The sequence below is a fragment of the Rattus norvegicus genome, chromosome 17, assembly GCF_036323735.1.
Source record: "Rattus norvegicus strain BN/NHsdMcwi chromosome 17, GRCr8, whole genome shotgun sequence".
Classification (NCBI taxonomy): Eukaryota; Metazoa; Chordata; class Mammalia; order Rodentia; family Muridae; genus Rattus; species Rattus norvegicus.
This window is the reverse complement of record NC_086035.1, coordinates 8,954,845-8,970,267: the sequence shown is the minus strand read 5'-3', so window position 1 is coordinate 8,970,267 and position 15,423 is coordinate 8,954,845. Positions and strand designations below refer to the sequence as shown.

The 15,423-nt window shown below is 45.6% G+C and overlaps 1 protein-coding gene across 5 annotated transcripts in view; it reads left to right on the top strand.

The window, feature by feature from the left end:
• Ddx46 (DEAD-box helicase 46) overlaps positions 1–15,423 on the top strand; it is a 46,469-nt gene that overhangs the window by 23,438 nt on the left and 7,608 nt on the right. For 4 of the 5 annotated variants that reach the window (NM_001395621.1, NM_139098.2, XM_063276055.1 and 1 more), the window contains 6 exon segments: positions 1,452–1,534; positions 3,830–3,994; positions 4,386–4,548; positions 5,969–6,162; positions 12,036–12,173; positions 12,552–12,701. In NM_001395621.1, coding sequence (NP_001382550.1) covers positions 1,452–1,534; positions 3,830–3,994; positions 4,386–4,548; positions 5,969–6,162; positions 12,036–12,173; positions 12,552–12,701 — 893 coding nt within the window. 5 annotated transcript variants of the gene reach the window in all.

Sequence of the window (15,423 nt, the reverse complement as noted above, 5' to 3'; positions counted from 1 at the left end):
TTAATAAGTCTTTGACAGTTCAATTTGTATTCACAACTAACCCTGCATTTAACTTGAGTCTTTTTGTTTTATTTATCCTTGCTATTAAAAAGGTGGTATCATAGTCTTTTTATTAAAAAATTCTCACCAGGGGCTAGTAAGTTATAATAATAGGCAAATTAAGTTATTGCAGCTTCAAGAAGTTAGTCTTTTGTAAGCACTGCATGTTTTTAGCTCATGTGTTATACTTTGTTAAAATATTCCCTATCCAAACTGATACTAAACTGTTGACATTATTTAACTTCTGTGGAGAAAGGCCCTTGAGGATTTATAGACCTGGGCTTCCGAGACATTAACCATCAAAGGTAGGTGACCTAATGCTGTTTCCAGTCTTTCGAGGCTCTTGGCGGCTGGAGATGTTAGTGCGAACACTGGCCTCTTGTGGTTTCTGAAGAAACAGCTTTTGAGGTTTCCATTGCAGCCTTCAGTGTGTCTGTGACTGAGTGCTGGAGTCTGAGACGTGCGTGTTTGTGCTGGTGTCGCCTGAAGCTTGGGGTAAACGTAATGCTCCCTGAGGTTGTTTGCTGAGGCCTCTGCTTGTATAGCAAATGGTGGTTTGGGGATGAATGCTGACCAGATAATCCCTTGTTTTTTTTTTTTCCACTGTTGTATTAATTAAATCTCCTGAAATTCATCTTGATTAATTTTACCTTTCCCCTTTATTTGTCCTTTTTGTTATCTTTTAATAACTATTTTATACATATTTTTGCCAGGTTCTACAGTTGGTAGCAATGCTTAGCGTATTAATCTTTGAGAAAGGGTTTTCTGTATTTTTAGTTTTTAACTGTGTAAGAAGCCAGGACTATTTATTCAGTGGCAGCAATTAATAATTTAAAGTGTTTCTTTGCATAGAAAAGTATATTTGTATGTAATGCGTTTATGTTTTGGAGTTTGTGTAATGTTGCCTGGTGGTTGGTTTGATGTGCCCATGTAAGGTGCTTCTAGCTATGGACGTGGGCTGTAGAGTAACGCAGAGCGCTGCCTCTGCAGTAGTTAGCACTGGACCCTGCCTTCCACACATGCGCTGTAATCTCTAATATGCTCTTTTCTAGGTGATGCTGTCAGATAATGGCTGATGTGGCTCGATGCTTCATCTCAGTCTTAGTTTTATGATGTGTTTTGGAGAGGGCTGTTTTCTGAATTTTACAGGTCCTTCAGGCCCTATGATGGTATGCAAGAGACGAGTTTGACAAAATAAAGGGCCTCATACACCCATTGTCAGAAAGTACCTGCCACTAGACTAAGACTCAGACCACAGTTTCTTTCACTGTGTAGAGAAACTGAACCTACCCCTCGGCTCTAGTCAGGCATTTTAGTTCCCTTTCCTTTTTTTTTAAAGTTCTTTGCTGTCATCATGAATTGTGGCTGATAGTTAGTTTTCTTTTGGTCTCTCTTTTCTCTTCTTACCTTAGGTCGGGTCACAAATCTTCGAAGAGTGACATATGTTGTTTTAGATGAAGCAGACAGAATGTTTGACATGGGTTTTGAACCACAGGTAATCATTCAATCTCTATGTAATTTTAAAAGTTTATTCTATTCTATTAATTGTGTGTGTGGTGTCTGTGTTTGGGTGTGTGCACATTGGTGCAGGTGGGCGCAGAGGCTGGTTGTGTCAGATCGTCCTGGAGTTGGAACTGTGGTGATTGTGAGCTGTCCCATGTAGGTGCAGGCTGGACGCGTGGGACTGGAATTGGGGCCTCTCAGAGAGCCGTCTCTCCAGCCCTCTAAGGTTTTTAAGGGTTTTATTTTGTAACTGCTATGAGAATGAAATGTTTGTGTGGTCTTGAAATTCATATTCATTTCCTGTTCCCAATACTACCAAGTGTTAGGAAATCACAATCAGTATTTACTTTTCAGATTAAATTCTTCAAACTTGTTGATTCCCCAGCAATCAGAAAATATCATTGGTCAAGTTGGATTTACTGATAATGAGATTCTGATAATGCGATTACTAAAAACTTTGATGTTTTGTCTGACATGGTGGCGCTATTGCTGTGAAATACACTTCTGTGAAGGGTGCTTGGCGGGCCCGCGGCAAAGTGTGCCCCTGAGAAATTATGCCGCGCAGCAACTCTGGTGTGAGGGTTATTTGGAGGAAGGGAGGGGAGTGAGATCCTGGAGAAGGGATAGGGGCAGACAGACAGGAGCAGAGCCTCAAGAGCAGAGAAGGATGTGGTAAACATTAAAAGGAACGGTTTTTATCAGTTCCCGAGAGCCAGATCCCCTCACTCCTGCCTCAAAGTCTGTAAGCCACCCTCTCCTGGCTCTCTCTCTTTTAGCCGCTGTCCCCTAGGCAGTAGTTACCATGCCATTTCCTTGCTGAAGGAATAAAAATATACTTACTAATTTCTAAATGCTGGAAGAGAGTTGACCACGTAAAGGAATCAGCAAACTGGGTTGAGAGGATGGCAGGCATTTTCAGCTTGAGGAGGGAGAGGAATGAAGACTTAAGGGAATTGACCCCACGGGGACATGAGATGACATGAGAATTCAGTGCTCCGTAAACAACTTCTTCTGTAGCCATATTTGGCTGGGGTTTGACATGATGTGAAATGTTTTACTTTTGTCTAATTTACGTTGATTTACATATTTATTCATTTCTTGTGTAGTGTGTGTGTGTGTGTGTGTGCGCGCGTGCGTGCGTGCGTGTGTGTGTATGTGGAGGGGGTATAATTGCCGTGGTTTATGTGTGACTGTCAGAGGGCAACTTGTGGTATTGGTTCATCCCTTCTACCACAGGGGTCCTGGGTTCAAATTCAGATTGTCTGACCGGTGTCAAGTGCCCTTTTAAGTCATCTCGCCAGCCCCAGGTTTCTTTTCTTCTTTTTTCCCATTATGTAGACCAGATAGACTCAGGCTCTTAGAGGTCTGCCTGTCTCTGCCTTCTGAGTGCTTGGGTTAAAGGCTTACTAGGATGCTGTAGATGGACTTGTCAATTTTTTTTAATTATTTATTTATGTATACAAGTACACTGTGGCTGTCTTCAAACACATTACAGATGGTTGTGAGCCTCGATGTGGTTGCTGGGAATTGAACTCAGGACCTCTGAAAGAACAGTTGGTGCTCTTAACTGCTGAACCATCTCTCCAGCCTGGACTTTTCCATTATTTGGTCATTTTAAGGATCCCCTGTCTCACTGAGAGATCATTGTAATTTGAATGACATCAAATTGACATAAGAAATGGGCTTCTAGGCTTCCTTCCCACCACCACCCCCGCCTCCCTCCCTCCATCCCTCCCTGCTTCCTCATTTCCTTTCCTCCTGTGATTGTGGGTGCACATGTATGTGTATATAGATGTGTCTGGAAATCAGGATGGCACCGAATTGTCCTTCAGGAGCTGTACACCTTGGTTTTTGGTGCGTGGTCTGTCACTGGGACCTGGCATTGCTGATTAGGCTCTGCCTGCTGGCCAGTGAACCCTGAAGACCTGCCCCTCTGCTGCCCCAGGCTGGACTTACATGTGCATGGGCTTTACCTGGGTGCTGGGCGTGGGACTCAGGTTCTCACGCTTACTCAACACATTCTTCAACTTCCCCCCCTCCCCCCAAGCTCAGGTTGTCCTTTCCTTGGAAAGTGAAACTGAGAATAGCAAATTCAGGTATAAAATAAGTTTAGATCTTCTAAGATAATGAACTTAACTGAATTTTTTTTTTCTTTTCTTTTTTTCGGAGCTGTGGACCGAAACTTAACTGAATTTTAAGATAATGAATTTTTAAGTTCCTCCTGCCTAATTTGAGCACTGTGTAAGTTTTTGGAGACTCATGGTATTTGCACATCTCCTTTTCTCAGGTCATGCGCATTGTGGACAATGTCCGTCCTGACCGACAGACAGTTATGTTCTCAGCTACTTTCCCAAGAGCTATGGAAGCGTTGGCCCGCAGGATCTTGAGCAAGCCCATTGAAGTTCAGGTTGGAGGCCGGAGTGTGGTTTGCTCAGATGTGGAACAACAAGTGGTAGGTACCGTCTGTGTTCAGGAATTCGCCGGTTCTCTTGGTGTTTAGACAGTGCATCCTCTGGTTTTGTTGTGAGATAGGTTGATAACTTCTAAAGTTAAGTCATGTACAACCTTCCTGTTGCCAGGAACATGGAACTGACCTCAGGAGCTCTTTTTAGTTCTTCCCACCAGGACTGAAAGCTGAGAGAAACATTGCATGTCTTTCTTGTGTTTGATGAATAAGTTTTGAGGGAGAGGGAGAGCCAGTGACCAGCTGCCATAGATACAAACCTACCAGTTAAAGGTCTGCATTTGCTGTAAGGTGTAGGAAGCTATAGGTTAAACAGCAGTTCTGTTCTAGGACATGTTTGTGTTTTTTACATTAACTTGCTACAATGTGGTATTTTCAGATTGTGATTGAAGAAGAGAAGAAATTCTTGAAATTGCTGGAGCTTTTAGGCCATTATCAGGAGTCAGGATCTGTCATTATATTTGTGGATAAGCAGGAACACGCTGATGGTCTTCTGAAGGACTTGATGAGAGCTTCCTACCCTTGCATGTCTCTTCACGGAGGTAACGTTTACTTACCCACAAGCACGTCGTAGCGGTGAACTCGCTCTGAGTAATAACATCTGCTCTGTTGTCTGTAACGGACGTAGAGGAGATCAGGTAGTCAGACCCTGGCCTGACAACATTCCACCTTTATGTAATGCCGGCCGCTCTCTGTGGCCTGTCACTCTACTGCCTGGAGGTCATGTCTCACTGTATCAGCTGGGCTTTTGGCCATTGAGCGGTCTTCACCATCCAGCGCTAGGGTTACAGACCAAGCAGCTGTGCATGACTGTTTACACCGGCATTAGCGACTTGAGTTTGGGTCTTTGTTTTTTGTGGAGCAGGAACTGTTTCTGCTGAAGCGTATCCCTGCTTTTTTGTGCCTACAACGATCTCTTCATCCCAAACAGAAACTGTATCTTAAGCATTTGTTCTGCATTTCTTCCCTTCACCCGTCCACTGTACCTTCCTTATAAGTCTCTGTGAACTTCTTGTCCTGTGTACTGTCTGCTGTGGAGTAAAGCTTCTTGTCTTTGTGCTTGGTCTGTTCAGTAGTCATGATGATATAACTGTAATAGAGTTTCTCCTAAAAGCTGGATACAGGGGTTGGGGATTTAGCTCAGTGGATTTAGCTAGGCCCTGGGTTCGGCCCCCAGCCCCGGGGGGGAAAAAAAAGCTGGATACAGTGTCCTGTTGTGTATACTTACTCTCGCCTCTTGACTCACTTGTGGGTAGACCTCAGAGGTGATTTTATTATTTGACCGTTGTGTATGATGTAAACATAATTAGACACTAATGGCTTTCAGTTCCTTTTGAGTAGTGAAGTAGTGAGGTCTGAGCTTAAATTTTAAGAGAAATCATTAGATTGATTTCTTTTTTTTTTTTTGGTTCTTTTTTTCGGAGCTGGGGACCGAACCCAGGGCCTTGTGCTTCCTAGGCAAGCGCTCTACCACTGAGCTAAATCCCCAGCCCCATCAGATTGATTTCTTGAGGGATAACATTGTATATTCCTACCATCAGTGTACTTAGGGTGCTAGTTTCTACATCCTGAAAACAATAAACTGTGTTACTGTGTGCTGTGTGGTTGTTTTGATTTGTCTGGTAGGAGCTGCCAGGTGGAAGCTGGGAATCAACCTTGACTCCTTTGCAAGAGCAACTCTTTTTTTTTTTTTTTTCTTTTTTTTAGATTTATTATATATGAGCACACTGTGGCTGTCCTCAGACACACCAGAACAGGGCACCAGATCCCATTACAGATGGTTGTGAGCCACCATGTGGTTGCTGGGAATTGAACTCAGGACCTCTGGAAGAGCAGTCAGTGCTCTTAACCACTGAGCCATCTCTCCATCCCTGAATTTCTTATTTCTACATCTAGAACTTTCTCAGTGGAAATGGAAAGTTTCAACATGTTTTCTTATTTGTCTCTTTAATTTTCTTGCAGGTATTGATCAGTATGACAGGGACAGTATCATAAATGACTTTAAGAATGGAACCTGCAAACTTCTCGTAGCCACGTCTGTTGCCGCCCGTGGTCTAGATGTGAAACATCTCATTCTTGTAGTAAATTACAGCTGCCCCAATCATTACGAAGATTACGTGCACAGGGCTGGGCGGACTGGAAGAGCAGGCAACAAGGTAAAGTCTCTCCGGTCTGTACTGAAGCACGGGAGCTTCATTTAAGGGATGGGTAGCAGAGGTTGTGTGACTCAGACACCAGGACCAGGAAGCAAGCTGGGGAGGGAAGGGTTTATTCAGCTCACACGTCCACATCGCTGTTCATCCCCACAGGAAGTCAGGACTGGAACTCAAGCAGGTCAGGAAGCAGGAGCTGAGGCAGAGGCCATGGAGGGATGTTACTTACTGGCTTGCTTCCCCTGGCTTGCTCAGCTTGCTCTCTTATAGAACCCAGGACTATCAGCCCAGGGACGGCACCACCCACAATGGGCTGGGTCCTCCCCCTTGATCACTAATTGAGAAAACGCCTTACAGCTGGGTCTCATGGAGGCTTTTCCTCAAGGGAGGCTCCTTTCTCTGTGGTAACTCCAGCTTGTGTCAAGTTGACACACAAAACCAGCCAGTACAATTGACCCCTTGTCAACTTGACACACAAACATATCACTGTTTAGCCTCAACCCTTACTTTCTTATTCATCCCCGAGATCTAAACAACTTTAAGAGTCCCACAGTCTTCACATATTAAGTTTAATTCCCTTAAAATAGCCAATGTCTTTTAAAATTCAAAGTCTTTCTAAAATTCAAAGTCTCATAACTGTGCACCATGGGTCTCTGTCTCCTCTTCTGGCCTCTCTGGGCTCCAGGCCTACACATGGTGGTGCATAGACATGCTGGAAACACTCAGACACTAGACACAAAGTCAAGATGGTCAGGGCCTTCAGTGTTCTGTAGCCAGCAGTGGAGCAGCTCGTGTCTCTGCAGGCTTTCTTCTCTCTTCCTACCATGTCCTGCACATAGAGACCCTTGTGTACTTCAAGGTGTTTCAGCTTTTGGTTGTTTTCTCCACTTGACTGATCTCGTCAGCATACAGTCTGAGGCAGATGTTGTTAGCCTTCCCAATGCTGCAACTTGTTAATACAGCTCCTCATGCTGTGGTGACCCCAACCATTCATAACATTTTTGTTTCTATTTCATATCTGTGATTTTGCCACTTTTATGAATTGTAAATGTCTAATATGTGTCAAAAGGGTCAGGACCCACGGGTTGAGAACCATCATCCCGCCCTTTGTGCTATTTCATTTGGGCAGTCAGATCTTACTTGTCAGGACCATTCGCAAACCACATATGCAACACCACATACAACAAAAGCAATTCTTTTTCCTGTTTTTCTATTTTGCAATGCTGTGGTTGGGACCCAGGACCCTAGCAAACCTCTCACCACTGAGCTCTATACCCATCCCATCATTCACAGGGATGTTTTCCCTGCATGTGTGTTTGTGTATCATGTGCACACATTGCCCAAGGAGGCCAGAGAAGGGCATTAGGATCCCTGAGACTGGAGTTAGGACAGTTGAGAGCTGCCATGTGGGTGCTGGGAATAGACCCAGATCCTCTGGAAGAGCAGTTGGGGTTACATCCTGGAGTAGCAGTAGGGCTAACAGGTCTTCACATCCATCATTTCGTCCTCAGTGGCCTAGTGAAGTGAGAGATTTTTCATTTTTGTGGGCTTTTGTTTTTTGTTAAAAGGCAATAGTGGTGCACACCTTTAATCCCAGCACTCTGGAGGCAGAGGCAGGCGTTCTCTGAGTTTGAGATTAGCCTGTCTACAGAGCTAGTTCTAGGACAGCCAGGGCCACACTGGGGAAAACCACCAAAATGAACAAAGAAACAAGGAGTAGCAAGTGTATGTTTTAGGAGCTACATACTCTCATCCCACTTTCTCTTTGTGTATGTGTCTATAATGGCGGAAATTAGGGTTCTTAGCTTGTGGGGAGTGCAGTGGCTGAGCCTGGATTGAAGGGGTGGCTTTAGATACTAGTGAAGCTTGGGGTGGGATGTCTGTGAGGATGGGAACCTGAGTATAGTTTGCTTCCCTGCCCTGTCCCAGTCTTCACTTTGCCTGGATTAAAGAGCTGCAGAGGCCATGTGAGGGCTTACGCTTTGCAGACTCCCAGGAAGGTTGTATACCTGAGTTCATTTTTGCAAAATAGTTTGAAGAGAACCTAACAGAGTCAGCAGTGTGTCTGTGTGCGTTATCAAATGTGCACACACGCTCTATTAGTAACAAGAGCAGAGTGCGAAGCTATGTTCTCCGATACCGGCACTCGGAAGCAGAGGTAGAGTAAGGCTGCCTTGAGCTGCACAGCTGTGGAAAGCTGCGTATCTGAACCTCCTTCAGCTGTGGTGTAAAGCTGACAGCGGACTCGTGGACACCATCCCAGCTCTTACAGAGCTCAGGCATGAGGCCTTGCCGGTAGTTCAAGGCCAGCATTTGCTATAGCGACTCTGCTTCTAAAAGCAAAGCATAGGGGCTGGGGATTTAGCTCAGTGGTAGAGCGCTTACCTAGGAAGCGCAAGGCCCTGGGTTCGGTCCCCAGCTCCGAAAAAAAAAAAAAACCAAAAAAAAAAAAAGCAAAGCATAAAGAACTTGAAAGGGGCTGGGAGACGGGGCCGTGGTTAAGAGCATTGGCTGCTCTGCCGAGGACCAGCACCCTCTTCTGGCCTCAGAGGTAGTGCATACACGTGCGCAGACATGTGCAGGCAAACACTCCTAGACAAGAGATAAGTGCTTTTACATGTATGGCTGTTTACTTGCGTGCGTGCGTGCGTGCGTGCGTGTGTGTGTGTGTGTGTGTGTGTGTGTGTGTGTGTGTGTGTGCGTGCGTACATGTGCATGCTTGGTGCCTGTGGAAGTCAGAAGAGGGCTTTGGGTCCCATAGACTGCAGTTACAGATGGATGTGAGGCACAGGTGGGTGCCTGGAGTCAAAGCTGTGTCCTCTGCAAGAGCAGCAAGTGCTTTTAAATGCTGACCCATCTCTCTGGCCTGGAAATATTTTTAAAAACTAGTATACACCGTAGTGTTCTCACTGTGTGTGGCGGTTTAGTATGTGCTCTTATCGGTGACTCTCTTCGGTACTTCCCTGCGCTCTTCCTTCACAGCCCTTCTGCTCATGGCATGGCGATCCATTCGTGTTTGTTCTCCCCTTTCTTCCCCTGTCTGATTTCATGACCAACCCGCACCCCATATGTGTGCATGCATACATGAAAAGTAAGAGGGGATCCACATGTGGTATTTGATCTTTCCAGTCTGTCTTACTTCATTTAACCTGATGAGTTTTGGTACCACTTTCTAAACATGTTATGATTTAAGTTTTTTTTATATCTGTATAAAATTGTGCTGCGTGTATGTGCTGCGTTCTCATCGCCCATTTACCTGTTGGTGCCTCTGTGCTGCTTACCAACTGCGAATAGTGCCTGCCCCCCTTCCCTCCCTCTCCCCTCCCCTCTCTCCCTCCCTAACTCCCTTCTTCACCTCCCTCCCTCAAGTTTCTGGACACAGTTTCTCTTTCTCTGTGTAGCCCTGGCTGTCCTGGAGCTAGCTCTGTAGATGAGGCTGGCCTCAAACTCACAGAGACCTGCCCGAGAGCCGGGATTAAAGGCGTGCTGCCAGACTCCATTTGTCTTCTTAGTGTTAGCCATTTTGGCTGGCATGAGATGGAATATCAAAGTAGTTTTAATTTGCTTTTTTTTTTTTAAGATTTATTCATTTATTATATATAAGTACACTGTAGCTGTCTTCAGACACACCAGAAGAGGGCATCGACCGATGGTTTTTACAGATGGTTGTGAGCCACCATGTGGTTGCTGGGAATTGAACTCAGGACCTCAGGAAGAGCAGTCAGTGCTCTTAACCGCTGAGCCATCTCTCCAGCCCTTAATTTGCTTTTTAAGGATGTTAGGCTGGAGAGATGGCTCAGTCAGTGTGGGGCTGAATTCAGCCACCAGCACCCATGTAAAATGCCCATGTACAAGCATACACTTGTAACCCCTGCCAAGGAGGCTGTGGCACATAGACAGGTAGAGTCCTGTGACTTGCTGGCCAGCCCGACAAGCACCTGAGGATGGATGCCTAAGGTTATCCTCTTGGTCCACATATGTGTGCTCTTTCAACAAGCATGTGCACACGAGAAGGAAAGACTAGAGTGCATTACTAAGTCTGTTTGTTCTTCGGTCAGTTCTCCATGTAGCTTAGTTCTTACTTCTCTTTCTGGAGTAGAATTGGCAAAACATTCCCTTCCATTTTTTTTCTTTGCATAAACATTTTATTTATTTATTTAAAATTCTTTTTCTCAGATCTGCTCAGGTGCTCCGAATCACCTGTGTTCCATGGTTTACAGTTAAATTCTTTTTTATATAATAGGTATAATAGGTTTTGGTCATGTTTTTCCTTTTTTTTTTTTTTTTTTTACTTACTTAATGTGAGTACACACTGTCACACTGTAGCTGTCTTCAGACACACCAGAAGAGGGCATCAGATCTCATTTTTTTTTTCCTTTTTTCTTTTTTTTGGAGCTGGGGACCGAACCCAGGGCCTTGCGCTTGCTAGGCAAGCGCTCTACCACTGAGCTAAATCCCCAACATCAGATCTCATTACAGATGGTTGTGAGCCACCATCTGGGTGGCTGGGATTTGAACTCAGGACCTCAGGAGGAGCAGTCAGTGCTCTTAAATGACTTTTTTTTTTTTTTTTTTGGTTCTTTTTTTTCGGAGCTGGGGACCGAACCCAGGGCCTTGCGCTTCCTAGGTAAGCGCTCTACCACTGAGCTAAATCCCCAGCCCCGCAGTCAGTGCTCTTAACCGCTGAGCCATCTCTCCAGCCCTCCTTCCATTACTCATGGTGTCTTTTAATTCTGATGATTATTTCCTTTGCTGTGAAACAGCTTTTAATCTCGTGTGATCCCATTTACCTGTTCTTGGGGTAGTTTCCTGTGCTGTTGGATTGCAGAGTGCTCTTGTATGTGCCTGTAGCAGACATTATAGCGGTGAATAGTTAATGTGTGGAGAAGGATAAAAAACCTGTCTAGGAATAGACTGGCCTCTGATGGTGAGGGAGGAGGAGAGCCTGACAGAGGAGCAGCAAAAAGCCATCACTCAGCAAAGGTTACTGATGCAAAAAAGCCTATAGCTGAGAGACGGCAGAAGCTCATCCATGGAGAGACCTTGCAGACACCACGTCTGGAACTGCAGCCAGCTGCCTTGCCTTCCCAGTGTCTGCTGGCTGTTTGTAAGGGCTCAGGTTAACAGTGTTGTCTGCCTCCTTCTTTTGGAAACTTCACTGGAGGGGCCATTCTGCTCCACCCTGGATTCTGAGGTGGGAGCCTATAGGCAGCCTCCCAGCCAAGTGCTGGTTTGATGCTGCTTTGTTTGCCCACTCCCTTTGGCTCTTCCATAATTCCTGGCCTCAGGTTATACAAGAACACCAGAGGTGAGCAAAGCATAATATTGACACAAGAAAACAGACATGCGCACAACACCGAAAATAGAGTCCAGAAAGAAAGCCACGCAGATGTAACCGTCATTTTTCCAAAAAAATGTCAAAGTCTGTATTGAGCCTACGGCAGGATGATGACATCTAACCAGTTGTTCTCGTAGTTGTGCTGTTTGCCGTCATCTGTGTCTGAGTGACCTTTAGGAGTGTTTTCCTCAACAGTGAGGAGCATCCTTGGGATTTCTGGGTATTGCATTATCTCTGTGGATCATTTCTCAGTAGTGTGGCGATGTCTCATTACTAATCCTTCCTAGTCAGTGACTGCAGTAGGACTGTCCGTCTTGTAGAATCTTCTTCAATTCCCCTCTCTCATAAAGCCCAGATGGGCCTATAAGTCCTTGTGTAGCTGTCTACTGTGTGTGTGTGGAGCTGAAGGCTTAGTGCATGCTGGGCAAATACCCTAGACTTTTCCTAGAGCTTCTGTGCATATTTTACATGACAGTTGCTGGGTTTTGGGGTTGATTTTGACTCCCTTTGTCGTCTTCTCCTTGCTTGTTTTCATTAGGGTTATGCCTACACCTTCATCACAGAAGACCAAGCTCGATATGCTGGGGACATCATTAAAGCTCTTGAACTGTCGGGGACGGCGGTGCCTCCTGACCTAGAGAAACTATGGAGTGACTTCAAAGATCAGCAGAAAGCTGTGAGTCTGTAAACCTCCTTGTATGAGTCAGTAACATGACTGTAAGGTGCTTGGGTATTTTGATGACTATGTTCATTTCTTTCTTTTTTGTTGTTTTTGGTGGTTTTTGTTCTGTTTTGTTTCATTTTGAGACTGGGTCTTTGTAGCTCTGGGTGTCCTAGAACTTGTCATATAGACCAGGCTGACCTTGAACTCTCAGAAGCTTATCTGCCTCTGCCTCTGCCTCCCATGTGCTCATATTAAGAGCACACATTTTGCATATTTAGAAAATAGAATCTTTGTTTTGCTTAGGTGTTTTTGTTCAGTTGGCATATTCTACTTCGAAAATATTTAATAGTGTTTCCTCAAAAAATTAACTCTCTACCCTCTTCTTAAAAGGAAGGAAAAATAATTAAAAAGAGCAGCGGCTTCTCTGGCAAGGGGTTCAAGTTTGATGAGACAGAGCAGGCTTTAGCCAATGAGAGGAAAAAGCTACAAAAAGCTGCCCTTGGCCTGCAGGATTCTGATGACGAGGACGCCGCAGTTGATGTGAGTATCGAGTCTGTGAGTGCCGTGCAGTGGTATATGGAAGATATTCACAGGGTCCTGTTTGACTTTGTTTAATGCAGCAATTTTCTAGCCTACCTGCTCATAGGACATCCTTTATGTGTCACAGTAAACTCGCTCACGGGCTTGATGTGGCAACGCTCTACTTCCTCTGGCATTCAGAGAGCTGTGGTCAGAGACGTGGGCCAGAGTACATGGTCAGCCTGGGCAGTAGATCAAACTCTCACACAGCCACAGATGACTGCAAATATTGTGCCCAGCCTGGCCATGCCATTGAGGACACTGACGCCAGTGAACACGTCACACTGAACACAGGCAGGGCAGGTCTCCTGACCCCTGGAGCTGGTTTCTTTCCTGTGCAGGACCAAGCCCAGAATGAAGTGAAGCAGCTGCTTGGCTACTGTATCAACTCAGCTCGGGGTAGTGCGCTAGGGTTGGGCCTGCTAGCACAGCCTTTTCGTGCCTGGGAGACCGAAGGATCCCTTTGAATGCCATGCTAGGCCACTCTACATAGTAAGCCATAGGCTAGCCTGGGCTACATGGTGAGAACCTCTCAGAAGAAAAGAAAGAAAAAGATGATCAGGATCAAGTCATTCCATCCACCCAATTTTCAAGGTGAAAGTCACTTATAATTTTAAGCATGTTTTAAAAACACATAACACACATGCTCACAAAATAAATACAAGTGTGATTTTTAAAAGCAAGAGAGAAGAAAGATTAAGCCAGAGGCTAGAGAGATGGTTCAGCACGGTGAAGCAATGGACTGATCTTAGAGTTTTACTGCTGTGAACAGGCACCATGACCAAGGCAAGTCTTACAGGTTCAGAGGTTCAGTCCAGTATCATCAAGGCAGGAACATGGCAGCATCCAGGCAGGCATGGTGCAGGAGGAGCTGAGAGTTCTACATCTTCATCTGAAGGCTGCTAGCAGAAGACTGACTTCCAGGTAGCTGGGATGAGGGTCTTAAAGCCCACGCCCACAGTGACACACCTACTCCAACAGGGCCACACCTCCTAATAGTGCCACTCCCTGGGTAAAGCATATTTAAACCATGATAGCACTATTAATTAATTGATTGATTGATTAATGTTTATAAGTAGCTGTCTTTCTTCAGACACACCAGAAGAGGGCATCAGATCCCATTACAGATGGTTGTGAGCCACCATGTGGTTGCTGGGAATTGAACTCAGGACCTCTGGAAGAGCAGGCAGTACTCTTAATCACTGAACCATCTGTCTGGCCCAGTGTACTATTCTTGTAGAGGGCCAGAGTTCTCAGCACCACATCAGGCAATGCCAGCTTCTTGAGAATCCAGTGTCCTCTTCTAACCTCCCTGGCACCCCCAACCCCCACCCTCACATACATAGGTATAATTATAAAAAAGGTTAACGTCAAAAGTAACTAACTCATAACAATACACCCTCCTCATTTCTGATCTTACCTATTTAGATTTTCAGTAGCATGTATGCTGTTCAATTTAAAACAACCTCACTAAGTTAAATGTTCAGTTACAGACACCCTCACATAGTTCTTTAAAAAAGAGGCTACATCCAGACCATTTCATTAGAGAAGACAGAACCCACGGCATCTGAGCTGCCCTTAGGAAGGAAGCTCTGTGACCTTCATCACGGAGCCCCAGCTCCTTTTGGGCAAAGCTGTTCTGTTTTGTTTTGTCCTTTGTGTTTGTGTTTTTCTCTTCTATTAACTTCATGCATGTGCACGTATGCGCGCCGTGGCATGAGTGTGAAGTCCCAGGACAGTGTTGGTTACTTGGTCTCTCCTCCGTCCTTGAGGGTCCTGACCTCAGGCTCAGGTCTGCGGGTTTACACGGCTAGGCCTTCACCCCCTGAGCCACCTCACCAGCTGTTACAGAGAATTAGAGATGTGCGTCACCAAGTCCTGTTCAAAGACATCCTTAAAACAAACAAAGACATGGGATGGAGAGATGACTGGAGAACAGCGATGCTTGCCATGTAAACCTGGCTATTTGAGTTCTCTCCCCAGAACCATGTAAAGATGGGAGGAAGGAGCCAGCTCCACCACGTATCCTGACACAGACTCCCACACCTCCTTATCCCCTCTCCTGCCCCAGGCTCCGGAGTGCTGGCATTAGAACTATATACACTACATTGACCTACACCTCCTTATCCCTTCTCCTGCCCCAGGCCCCGGAGTGCTGGCATTAGAACTATATACACTACATCGATCCATTTCCTTCCAACAGTAGGCTGGGTGTGACTCAGTTGGTAGAGCGCCTGCTGGTATGGTCTCTCCAGCAGTGCACAAGCTGAGTGTGGCAGTGCGCGCCGGTACCCCCAGCATCCCCTGCACTTGCCAGAGGTAGCAGGAGAGTCGAAGGTCAAGATCTGGGCTGCAGAAGTGACTCTGGTTTGAAGCTCTTACCCCAGAGGGCCCAGGTTACTCCCAGCACTTGCATGGTGGCTCACAAGTCTCTCTACACACAGTTCCGAGCAGCCAGTGCTCCCTTCTGACCATGACAGGTATCAACCATTTAAAACACAGCAAGCATGGTACACGGACATAAAAGCCAGCAAAACTCATGTACATGTCTACCTTCTAAAAAGTTTAAAAGGACGACCCTCAGCTACATGGAGTTGTCTGAGCTACACACATGACAACCTGCTGTAATTGAACAATTAAACCCTGGTCTTAGGAGTTGGGGGTGGGGGTCCCGCGTTAGGAA